This window comes from Oncorhynchus clarkii, chromosome 7, assembly GCF_045791955.1.
Source record: "Oncorhynchus clarkii lewisi isolate Uvic-CL-2024 chromosome 7, UVic_Ocla_1.0, whole genome shotgun sequence".
NCBI classification, from domain to species: Eukaryota; Metazoa; Chordata; class Actinopteri; order Salmoniformes; family Salmonidae; genus Oncorhynchus; species Oncorhynchus clarkii.
Genome location: NC_092153.1, coordinates 40,901,830 through 40,914,107, shown reverse-complemented (window position 1 = coordinate 40,914,107; position 12,278 = coordinate 40,901,830). Strand labels below are relative to the sequence as shown.

The 12,278-nt window shown below is 45.6% G+C and overlaps 1 protein-coding gene across 3 annotated transcripts in view; it reads left to right on the top strand.

Annotated features, from left to right (window-relative positions):
* The window catches only part of LOC139413315 (voltage-dependent calcium channel subunit alpha-2/delta-2-like), a 271,347-nt gene that overhangs the window by 44,047 nt on the left and 215,022 nt on the right, over window positions 1-12,278 (top strand). For all 3 annotated transcript variants that reach the window (XM_071160533.1, XM_071160532.1, XM_071160534.1), the window contains exon 3: window positions 7,555-7,671. In XM_071160533.1, coding sequence (XP_071016634.1) covers window positions 7,555-7,671 — 117 coding nt within the window. The remainder of the gene's footprint in view (window positions 1-7,554; window positions 7,672-12,278) is intronic.

Sequence of the window (12,278 nt, the reverse complement as noted above, 5' to 3'; positions counted from 1 at the left end):
GTCTCCTAGCTGAAGTCAACCTCTAAAAAGCTCTCAGACATCATCTCACTGAGGCTTTTGTTCTCAAAGGTCTTCAGTGGTGGTCAATCATCTCAGACTCCTAGTTGCCGACGTTTTAAGCCGGTCGTGCCCAGAGTATTACCACGAGATGTCAATCACTTACGTCTGTCACCTATAATGAACGTTCCCAGCAGCCACTGGTTTAGAACTCTGTATGGTTGACAACACAATACCCATCACATTTTTGTAAAAGCCTCTTATCCCACTAGTGGAGGCTGTAATGACCATTGGTGTTTCCTAAAATGGCAGCCGATTCCCTATGTAGTGCACTACTTTTGACCAGGGCCCTTAGGGTGCACTACATTGTATACATAGGGAATAGGGTGCAATTTCTCTCTCTCTCTCTCTCTAGAGATACAGTACCTAGATCTAGCTCTCTATGGTGCTAGCATCTGTCAGAGCTGTGAGCACAATACAACACAATCCTACGTTGTTTGTTTCCATGGATCTGTTATCGCGGCGTTGCAGTGGGAGCACACTACAAGCACACAAACAGACAGGTTTGTGCCCATCGATTCAGCTATAGATATAGTAGTCTAGTGAGACATACGACATGGTGCAATATGCTGTGTGTATGTGGCTTCCAGAAGAGGGTGCTAGCTGCAGTCTAAGGACTTTTTGGTTCCAAATAGAATCCTTTCAGGTTCCATGTAGAACCCTGTGTAGAAATGTTTCTCTAGTGCTGTGAAAACGTGTTTGCCCCCTCTCTACTTTTGCATATTTTTGATACTGAATGTTATCAGATCTCTCAACCAAATCCTAATATTAGATAAAGGGAACCTGAGTGAACAAATTACACAACAATTACATACTTATTTCATTTATTTCATAAACAAAGTTATGCAACACCCAATGCTCTTGTGTGAAAAAGTAATTGCCCCCCTTACACTCAACAACTGGTTGTGTCACGCTCAGCTGCAATGACTCAAACTTCCTGTAGTTGTTGATCAGTCTCTCACATTGCTGTGGAGGGATTTTGGTCCACTCTTCCACGCTTTAACTCAGCGACATTTGTGGGCTGTCAAGCTTGAACGGCTTTTTCAAGTCCTGTCACAACATCTCAATTCTCTCAATACAAAATGTCATATGTGTTGCCTTTTTAGACGTTTTCATGTAGACTTGATTGTGTGTTTTGGATCACTGTCTTGCTGCATGACCCAGCTGCACTTCAGCTTCAGCTCACAGACGGATGGCCTGACGTTCTCCTGTAGAATTCTCTGATACAGCGCAGAATCATGCTTCCTTCTATTAAGTTGTCCAGGTCCTTAGGCAGAAAAGCATCCCCAATACCACCACCCTGCTTGACCGTTGGTTCTTACTGTGGAATGCAGTGTTTGGTTTTCGCCAGGCATAATGGGACCCATGTTGTCCAAAAAAAGTGATCATTTTGACTCATTTGTCCATTCTTCCAAAAGTCTTGAGGATTGTCCAGGTGCTTCCAGGTGCTTTGTGGGAAAACTTGAGTCCACTTTGTGGGCAAGATGGTATCAGGTATGAACGAAGACCCAGATGCAGACCACGTTGAATGAACAGTAGTTTCATCTTCTAACAGGGGCAGGCAACAGACAGGTCGAGGCAGGGGTCAGAAAACCAGAGGTCGGGTAACGGTACCAGACGACAGCCAGAGCTCACGGTCGGGTCAGGCGGGGATCGGTAACCCAGAGGGGGGCAGAGGTACAGGTCGGCAGGCTCGGGGTCGGGACAGGCAAAGATCAAAAACCAGGAGGGTAAGAAAATAAAAAAAAGAAGACAAAATAAAAAGCAGGCGCTGAGACACTAAACGCTGGTTGACTCGAACAAACAAGACGAACTGGCAACAGACAAACAGAGAACACAGGTATAAGTACACAGGAGATAATGGGGAAGATGGGTAACACCTGGAGGGAGTTGGACACCAGCACAAAGACAGGTGAAACAGATCAGGGCGTGACAGATGGGTCCCATTATGTCTGGCGAAAACCAAACACTTTTAGGTTCTAGATAGCACAATCTGTTTTCTTCTAAGAGTGCAGTTATAATGAATATATCTCATGAAAAAGAAGATAATAAAATACAAAAGCTGGAAGGATATTGATGCAGGTTGACCTTATTCACTTTTTTGTTTGTTAATGTTCTGAAGCACGTCTCCAAACTATCTGAGTGTTAAGACTGTGTCTGTAATAGCGGCTGTACGATTCCCATGAATCTCAGTGAGGAAGAGCAGGCCCACAGAGCACCGCCGCACATTAAGGGAATGCATATTGATTTAAAAACAAATTTGACATGGTTTTTAAAATCGACTTGGAAAATGCATCACTTAAAAAGAGCCAGGGGTTTGCAGTCTGTCAATGGAGCAGAGCAAACTTCGCTCTTGCTTTATGCTTTAATAAGATTCCGCTAATGGCTTATACCACCTTGAGAAAAGCCCTCCTCTCAAATGGCGTGTCTGTGCGCGCACGCGAACACACGTGCCCACCTGATTATTGGTCTGTGGCTGTGAGGGTTGCCTCATCTTGCACTGGGGCTAATTACTTGTGGGGTTTATGTGTGCATGCGTGTGTGCGAGCGTGCATGCGTGCGTATGTGTGTGTCAGTGCATTGGTGAGTTACACAGTGCAGGCTAATGACTTCTCCTGGGTGGGTATTTGAAGCACGGGAACAGAAAAAACTGGGGAATAGAAACACCCGTCTGTTTTAAAACTTCAAGGAGAGAAAACCTGTGTCTGTATTTGAAGTACCAGTCAAAAGTTCAGACACCTACTTATTCAAAGGTTATTTTTTACTATGTTCTACATTGTAGAATAATAGTGAAGACATCAACACTATCAAATAACACCTATGGAATCATGTAGTAACAAAAAAAGTGTTAAACAAATCAAAATATATTGCAGATTTTATTTGATATATTCTTCAAAGTAGCCACCCTTTGCCTTGACGACAGTTTTGCACACTCTCTGCATTCTGACAACCAGCTTAATGAGGAATGCTTTTCCTACAGTCTTGAAGGAGTTCCCACATATGCTGAGCACTTGTTGGCAGCTTTTCCTTCACTCTGCTGTTCTTCAACTCATCCCAAACCATCAGAATTGGGTTGAGATCGGGTGATTTGTGGAGGCCAGGTCATCTGATGCAACACTCCGTCCCTCTCCTTCTTGGTCAAATAGCCCTTACACAGCCTGGAGGTATGTTGGTTCATTGTCCTTATAAAAAACAAATGATAGTCCCACTAATCGCAAACCAGATAGGATGGCGTATCGCTGCAGATTCCTGTGGTAGCCATGCTGGTTAAGTGTGCCTTGAATTCTAAATAAATCACAGACAGTGTCACCAGCAAAGCACCCCCACACCATCACACCTCTTCCTCCATGCTTCACGATGGGAACCACAAATGCAGAGATCATCCGTTCACCTACTCTGCATCTCACAAAGACACGGCGGTTGGAACCAAAAATCTCAAATTTGGACTCATCAGCCAAAGGACAGATTTCCACCTGTCTAATGTCCATTGCTCATGTTTCTTGGCCCAATCAAGTCTCGTCTTCTTATTGGTGCCCTTTAGTGGTGGTTTCTTTGCAGCAATTTGACCATGAAAACCTGCCAAAGCCCCCACCATTTCTCCTTTACCCAAATCCAGATAGCTGATGTTCTGAAAGAGCTGCAAAATCCGGACCCCTACAAATCAGCCGGGCTAGACAATCTGGACCCTCTCTTTCTAAAACTAGCCTGTTCAACCTCTCTTTCGTATCGTCTGAGATTCCCAAAGATTGGAAAGCTGCCGTGGTCATACCCCTCTTCAAAGGGGGTGACACTCTAGACCCAAACTGCTACAGACCTATATCTATCCTAAGGTCTTCGAAAGCCAAGTTAACAAACAGATTACTGACCATTTCGAATCCCACCATACCTTCTCCGCTATGCAATCTGGTTTCAGAGCTGGTCATGGGGTGCAACCTCAGCCACGCTCAAGGTTCTAAATGACATCATAACCGCCATCGATTAGAGACATTACTGTGCAGCCGTATTCATCGACCTGGTCAAGGCTTTCGACTCTGTCAATCACAACATTCTTATTGGCAGACACGACAGCCTTGGTTTCTTAAATGATTGCCTCGCCTGGTTCTCTGATATAGTTCAGTGTATCAAATCAGAGTGCCTGTTGTCCGGGATTCAATTCTCGGGCCGACCCTCTTTTCTGTATACATCAATGATGTCGCTCTTGCTGCTGGTGATTCTCTGATCCACCTCTACGCAGACGACACCATTCTGTATACTTCTGACTCCTCCTTGAACACTGTGTTAACTAACCTCCAGACGAGCTTCAATGCCATACAACACTCCTTCCGTGGCCTCCAACTGCTTTTTAAACGCAAATAAAACTAAATGCATGCTATTCAACCGGTCACTGCCCGCACCTGCTCGCCCGTCCAGCATCACTACTCTGGACGGCTCTGACTTAGAATACGTGGACAACTACAAATACCTGGGTGTCTGGTTAGACTGTAAACTGTCCTTCCAGACTCACATTAAGCATCTCCAATCCAAAATTAAATCTAGAATCGGCTTCCTATATCGCAACAAAGCATCCTTCACTCATGCGCCAAACACACCCTCGTAAAACTGACCATCCTACCGATCCTCGACTTCGGTGATGCCATCTATAAAATAGCCCCCAACACTCTACTCAACAAACTGGATGCAGTCTATCACAGTGCCATCCGTTTTGTCACCAAAGCCCCATACACTACCCACCATTGCGACCTGTATGCTCTCGTTGGTTGGCCCTCGCTTCATACTCGTCGCCAAACCCACTGGCTACAGGTTATCTATAAGTCTCTGCTAGGTAAAGCCCTGCTTTATCTCAGCTCACTGGTCACCATAGCAGCATCCACTCGTATCACGCGCTCCAGCAGGCATATCTCACTGGTCACCCCCAAAGCCAATTCCTCCTTTGGTCGTCTTTCCTTCCAGTTCTCTGCTGCCCATGACTGGAACGAATTGCAAAAATCTCTGAAGCTGGAGACTCACATCTCCCTCACTAGCTTTAAGCACCAGCTTTCAGAGCAGCTTACAGATCACTGTACCTGTACATAGACCATCTGTAAACAGCCCACCTATCTACCTACCTCATCCCCATACTGGTATTTATTTATTTTGCTCCTTTGTACCCCAGTATCTCTACCTGCACATTCGTCTTCTGCCGATCTACCATTCCAGTGTTTAATTGCTATATTGTAATTACTTCGCCACCATGGCCTATTTATTTCCTTAACTTACCTCATTTGCACTCACTGTATACAGACTTTTTGTTTTATTTTGTTCTACTGTATGTTATTGACTGTATGTTTTGTTTATTCCATGTGTAACTCTGTGTTGTTGTCTGTGTCACACTGCTATGCTGTATCTTGGCCAGGTCACAGTTGCAAATGAGAACTTGTTCTCAACTAGCATACCTGTTTAAATAAAGGTGAAATATATATATTTTTTAAATGAATGCCTGATTCACGCAGTCTCCTCTGAACAATTGATGTTGAGATGTGTCTGTTACTTGAACTCTGTGAAGCATTTATTTGGGCTGCAATCTGAGGTGCTGGTAACTCTAATGAACTTATCTGCAGCAGAGGTAACTCTGATTCTTCCTTTCCTGTTGCGATCCTCATGAGAGCCAGGTTCATCATAGGCATGATGGGTTTTGCGATTGTACTTTAAGAAACTTTCAAAGTTCTTTACATTTTCCGTATTAACTGACCTTCATGTCTTAAAGTAATGCTGGACTGTCATTTCTCTTTGCTTATTTGAGCTGTTCTTGCCATAATATGGACTTAGTATTTTACCAAATAGGACTGTCGTCTGTATACCACCCCTACAACACAACTGATTGGCTCCAACACATTAATAAGGAAAGTAAGGACATTCCATAAATTAACTTTTAACAAGGCACACCTGTTAATTGCAATGCATTGGTTGAGAGAATGCCAATAGTGTGCAAATCTGTCATCAATGCAAAGGGTGGCTACTTTGAAGAATCTCAAGTATAAAATATATTTAGATTTGTTTCAAACTTCTTTGGTTACTACATGATTCCATATGTGTTATTTCCTAGTTTCGATGTCTTCACTATTACTCTACAATGTAGCAAATAGTACAAATAAAGAAAAACCCTTGAATGAGCAGTATGTTCAGATCTTCCTTGGGAAAGAGCTATTCTGACCTCAATGGGACTTTCTGGTTAAATCCAGGTTCAATACAAAATCTCCTTGACCATAAAATGGCTGCCTTTGTAACCTAACAGTAATCTATCAGGGGACAGACACAAGACCACTATAGGTAATCTAGCTAAAGTGTTTAGTTGGCATGGTCGGTGCCTGTTCTTGGCTCATCTCCATGAGGGCCAGGGGAGGGAGAGGAGACTGCTACTGGCTGGCTCTCTGCCCACCCACCTTTTAGCCTGACAAAGATAGATCATGGGTGATGGAGGCTGGCATTTTCCTCTTCTAATCACTGCACGCCAAACACGTAAATCTCACCGGAAAAATAGCTCATGTCAGCGATAGATCTATATTACCCCGTCCACCCCTTTTCAGGAAGTAACAGAGGAAGTAAATCAGACTTATGTGCTTGTGTTTCACTTTGATTAATGCACCAATCAAGAGAGTGTATGTAAAGCACATTCCCACACATTGCCTTGAATGAGGCAAGGGGGCTGCTCCATAATACACACACATGTGCTGTACACAGCCTAATCACAGCCTAATCACATAACAGGTACATGAAACGTGTTCACAAAATAGTCCCTACTGCAAACCCGCCAACGCATAGTGAGGGTGGTTTTGCGGTGTGAGTGGGTGCCTTGTTGACGAACAGTGCAGTAGTGTCTTATAGGGCAATCAGGATCAGTGTTAAACCCAAGGGATGTGGCCTGCTGTGGACCACAGAGCCTGTTTGTCTGTCTGCCTGCCAGAGCCCCGACCCAGGACTGCTGCTGAGGACGGCTGAGTCAGGTGAAACAGAAGATTCTGGGAGAGGAGGATAATCTTCCCAAGTGCATTTTTTTGGAATCCTACATCCCCATAGCCTATAGGGTAGCACTGCTTTTGGCCAGAGCCCATGAGGTTGTACACAGCCTCTCTGTGTGGCCAAACATCTGTCATGATTCTGGCTTCTGGTTGGCTGTCTGTACCCTGGTCACAAGCCTCCGTCTTTGTCTCTCCCTATTGTATTTGTCATCCCTTTCCACTAATGGATCATGGATATTTAGCTTGTGTTTGTAGTTAGTGGCTGGCTTGATATTACCCCACAAACCTCAGTTGGTTTGGTTACACTGTTCGATAAAGGACAGTTCTGTCCTATTAGCTACAGTAAATGACCTGCCAAGTATGTACTATGCTGAAAATGGACAGCATAGCAATGGCCAGTGTTTTCGTGCCACGTTCAAAATGAACATGGGCTACTATGACCCAGCTCATCAACTGACAGCCATTTTGAACTGACCTTTGACTCCTGTGTTCCCTTTTGTAGATTTACAATGAGAAGAAGAGCCAGTTTGACATCAAGAGGAACAATCCCAAGGACCTGGTGGAGAGGGTGGCACGAGACATCGCCAAGCTGCTCACTAGCAAGAGGAGAGCCCTGGAGGTAAGATGATGCTCCTGCCGCACCTGACAGAGAGGAGACATTCCGGGAGGGGGGGGAATAGTTATTTCCATATAGGAACATGCTGGAGGGGTTAGTTTCATATCTTCTTAAAGGGTTCGAGTGTTTACGAAGGGAACGAAATGCCCTTGAAGATAGTTGTGCTATTCTGGTGACTGAAGGGAAAGATCCAGAGAGGAGGAGGGGGGAGTGTTTTAGAGGTGACCGTTGAGGGGAGACAATTATTTCCATCACATGCCCTCTGACTGGTTTGTTTCATGCACCCGGTGCCGAGTCTCAAACCCCCACCCTCCAAGAGAGAGCAGAGAGAAAATATTCCAAATCAGATTGGATATTTCAAAAAGCCTACCATGTTACGGAGCATGATAGATTCACTGTTTGAACTAATCCCGAAAAATGTGATTTGTAAAAAAACAAAAGAGATTCTGCTTTATTAGGCTGTCTAACAAAGCAGTTCATTGCTTGTTTGGCTCAAATCGCCTGCGCATTCACATGTGCAGGACACTGTGAAAGCGCCATTATACCTAACCAGATCTGCGTTTGATGATCAGAGTTTTGTATTCATTATATTAGAGCTTTGTTGGTGCGTTTTCTGTAATGTTGTCGGCAAATGTCCTCTGAAGGGAATTAGAGGTTAGAGTTCACATTTGCACGCTGCATGTTCACACATTGAGGGTAAACACACACACACACACACACACACACACAGAGGAGCTCTAAAACCTACAGGAAGAGTGGAGCCACAGAGCCATACTGCTCTGAGGGGGGATGAGAGAGGGAGAGAGAGAGAGAGAGATGTCTTTATTATTTTGGAACGTCTGTGAGTGTAATGTTTACTGTTCATTTTGATTGTTTATTTCACTTTTGTTTATTATCTACTTCACTTGCCTTGGCAATGTTAACATGTGTTTCCCATGCCAATAAAGTCCTTAAATTGAACTGAAATTGAATTGAATTGAGAGAGAGTGTATGAGGGAGAGGGAGAGGGAGATAGAGAGGGAGATAGAGGGAGAGGGAGATGGAGAGGGAGATGGAGAGAGAGTGCAGGGCGTTGTGGTGGAGGAAGGCTGTAGACTACTCCTCTCTCCTTCTGTCTGTGCTGCCCTCAAAGGTGCCCTCAAAGGTGCCCTCAAGGCAAAAGTGCTGCTGTTTTCACCAGCCAAGCCTCTTGAATGGACAGTTGAGGATAGATTTTAACAACACAGTGTCTTACAGGAGAAGGCACAGTAACCCCGAGCATCACAGCACAGCCTCTTAAAGGGACAGGCAGCATGGCTAATTCTGTAGCACGGACCCTTAAAGGGGAAAGGTACTGTATCACAACGTGCCCCGTAGTCATGCCGTGCGTGGGAATGAAATTGGACTGGCACTGACCTTCCGGCCCGTTTTGGCAGGGGTGCCCTGTGAGCTCAGTGTAGTGCAGTGCCCACGCCTCTCCCCTCCCCATGCCTGTGTGCCCATCGTGCCCTTCGTTCCCATCCCCCTGTTGGCCTAACCTCCTGGACCACACTGTCACCTCACATCCCATCTCCACTGCTCACTCAGGAGGGAGCAGAGCAAACGAGGTGAAAAAAGAGAAGGGATGGAATGAGAATGTCCACCCGAGGCTCAGGAAAAACCAGCGAAATGATGTTCAGAAATTCATAGATTTAAAAATGAGCAACAAGGCAGAGAGAGATGGAGGGTGAGAGAGAGAGGAGAGAGAGCGAGGCAGAGGGAAAGAAATGGAGGGAAAGTGCGAGATGGAGTAAGAAAGAGATGGAGAAAGAGAGAGATTGGTTGGAGAGAAAGAGCAAGAGAGAAAGGGAAAAGATTTGAAGAGCAAAAGGAAATGAAAAAGAGCAGGAGTAACGAGAGGAAGGAGAGAACAGGGGAAGGAGAGGACAGAGGAAGGAGAGAACAGGGGAAGGAGAGGACAGAGGATGGAGAGAACAGGGGAAGGAGAGGACAGAGGATGGAGAGAACAGGGGAAGGAGAGGACAGAGAATGGAGAGAACAAAGATGGAGAGAACAGGGGAAGGAGAGGACAGAGAATGGAGAGAACAGGGGAAGGAGAGGAGAGAGAATGGAGAGAACAGGGGAAGGAGAGGACAGAGAATGGAGAGAACAAAGATGGAGAGAACAGAGGATGGAGAGAACAGAGGATGGAGAGAACAGGGGAAGGAGAGGACAGAGAATGGAGAGAACAAAGATGGAGAGAACAGAAGGAGAGAACAGGGGAAGGAGAGAACAGGGGAAGGAGAGAACAGGGGAAGGAGAGGACAGAGAATGGAGAGAACAAAGATGGAGAGAACAGAGAATGGAGAGAACAGAGAATGGAGAGAACAGGGGAAGGAGAGGACAGAGAATGGAGAGAACAAAGATGGAGAGAACAGAAGGAGAGAACAGAGGATGGAGAGAACAGGGGAAGGAGAGGACAGAGAATGGAGAGAACAAAGATGGAGAGAACAGAAGGAGAGAACAGAGGATGGAGAGAACGGGAAGGAGAGGACAGAGAATGGAGAGAACAAAGATGGAGAGAACAGAAGGAGAGAACAGAGGATGGAGAGAACAGGGGAAGGAGAGGACAGAGAATGGAGAGAACAAAGATGGAGAGAACAGAAGGAGAGAACAGAGGATGGAGAGAACAGGGGAAGGAGAGAACAGGGGAAGGAGAGGACAGAGAATGGAGAGAACAAAGATGGAGAGAACAGAAGGAGAGAACAGAGGATGGAGAGAACAGGGGAAGGAGAGGACAGAGGATGGAGAGAACAGGCGAAGGAGAGAACAGGCGAAGGAGAGAACAGAGGATGGAGAGAACAGAAGGAGAGAACAGAGGATGGAGAGAAAAGAGGATGGAGAGAACAGGCGAAGGAGAGAACAGGCGAAAGAGAGAACAGAGGGAGGAGAGAACAGAAGGTGGAGAGAACAGAGGGAGGAGAGAACAGAAGAAGGAGAGAACAGGGGAAGGAGAGGACAGAGGATGGAGAGAACAGGTGAAGGAGAGAACAGGCAAAGGAGAGAACAGAGGATGGAGAGAACAGAAGGAGAGAACAGAGGATGGAGAGAAAAGAGGATGGAGAGAACAGGCGAAGGAGAGAACAGAGGATGGAGAGAACAGAAGGAGAGAACAGAGGATGGAGAGAACAGGGGAAGGAGAGAACAGAGGATGGAGAGAACAGAAGGAGAGAACAGAGGATGGAGAGAACAGGGGAAGGAGAGGACAGAGAATGGAGAGAACAGGCGAAGGAGAGAACAGGCGAAGGAGAGAACAGAGGATGGAGAGAACAGAGGATGGAGAGAAAAGAGGATGGAGAGAAAAGAGGATGGAGAGAACAGGCGAAGGAGAGAACAGAGGGAGGAGAGAACAGAAGGTGGAGAGAACAGAGGGAGGAGAGAACAGAAGAAGGAGAGAACAGGCGAAGGAGAGAACAGAGGGAGGAGAGAACAGAGGGAGGAGAGAACAGAGGGAGGAGAGAACAGAGGGAGGAGAGAACAGAGGGAGGAGAGAACAGAGGAAGGTGAGAACAGAGGAAGGTGAGAAGAGAGGGAGGAGAGAAGAGAGGGAGGAGAGAACAGAGGAAGGAGAGAACAGAGGAAGGATAGAACAGAGGAAGGGGAGAACAGAGGAAGGAGAGAACAGAGGAAGGAGAGAACAGAGGAAGGAGAGAACAGAGGGAGGAGAGAACAGAGGAAGGATAGAACAGAGGGAGGAGAGAACAGAGGGAGGAGAGAACAGAGGGAGGAGAGAACAGAGGGAGGAGAGAACAGAGGGAGGAGAGAACAGAGGGAGGAGAGAACAGAGGAAGGAGAGAACAGAGGAAGGGAGTCATTTAAGAACACAAGGCTCATAAAACTACATGGAAAACAGTTAATCTATTTAATTTCACCGAATGATAAATTATTGTGCTAAACAGAAAATGTATGACATTAGCTGAATCAATTCTGAATCAACTCCACTTGGGATTCATACAGTTGAAGTCGGAAGTTTACATACACCTTAGCCAACTACATTTAAACTCAGTTTTTCACAATTCCTGACATTTAATCCTAGTAAAAATAGTAGAGAGAATGATCTATTTCAGCTTTTTTTTTCTTTCATCACATTCCCAGTGGGTCAGAAGTTTATATACACTCAATTAATATTTGGTAGCATTGCCTTTAAATTGTTTAACTTGAGTCAAACGTTTCGGGTAGCCTTCCACAAGCATCCCACAATAAGTTGGGTGAATTTTGGCCCATTCCTCCTGACAGAGCAGGTGTAACTGAATCAGGTTTGTAAGCCTCCTTGCTCTCACATGCTTTTTCAGTTCTGCCCACAAATGTTCTATAGGATTGAGGTCAGGGCTTTGTAATGGCCACTCCAATACCTTGACTTTGTTGTCCTTAAGCCATTTTGCCAAAACTTTGGAAGTATACTTGGGGTCATTGTCCATTTGGAAGACCCATTTGCGGCCAAGCTTTAACTTAACTGGTGTCTTGAGAGTTTGCTTCAATATATCCACATAATTCTCCTTCCTTGTGATGCCATCTATTTTGTGAAGTGCACCAGTCCCTCCTGCAGCAAAGCACCCCCACAACATGATGCTGCCACCCCCGTGCTTCACGAT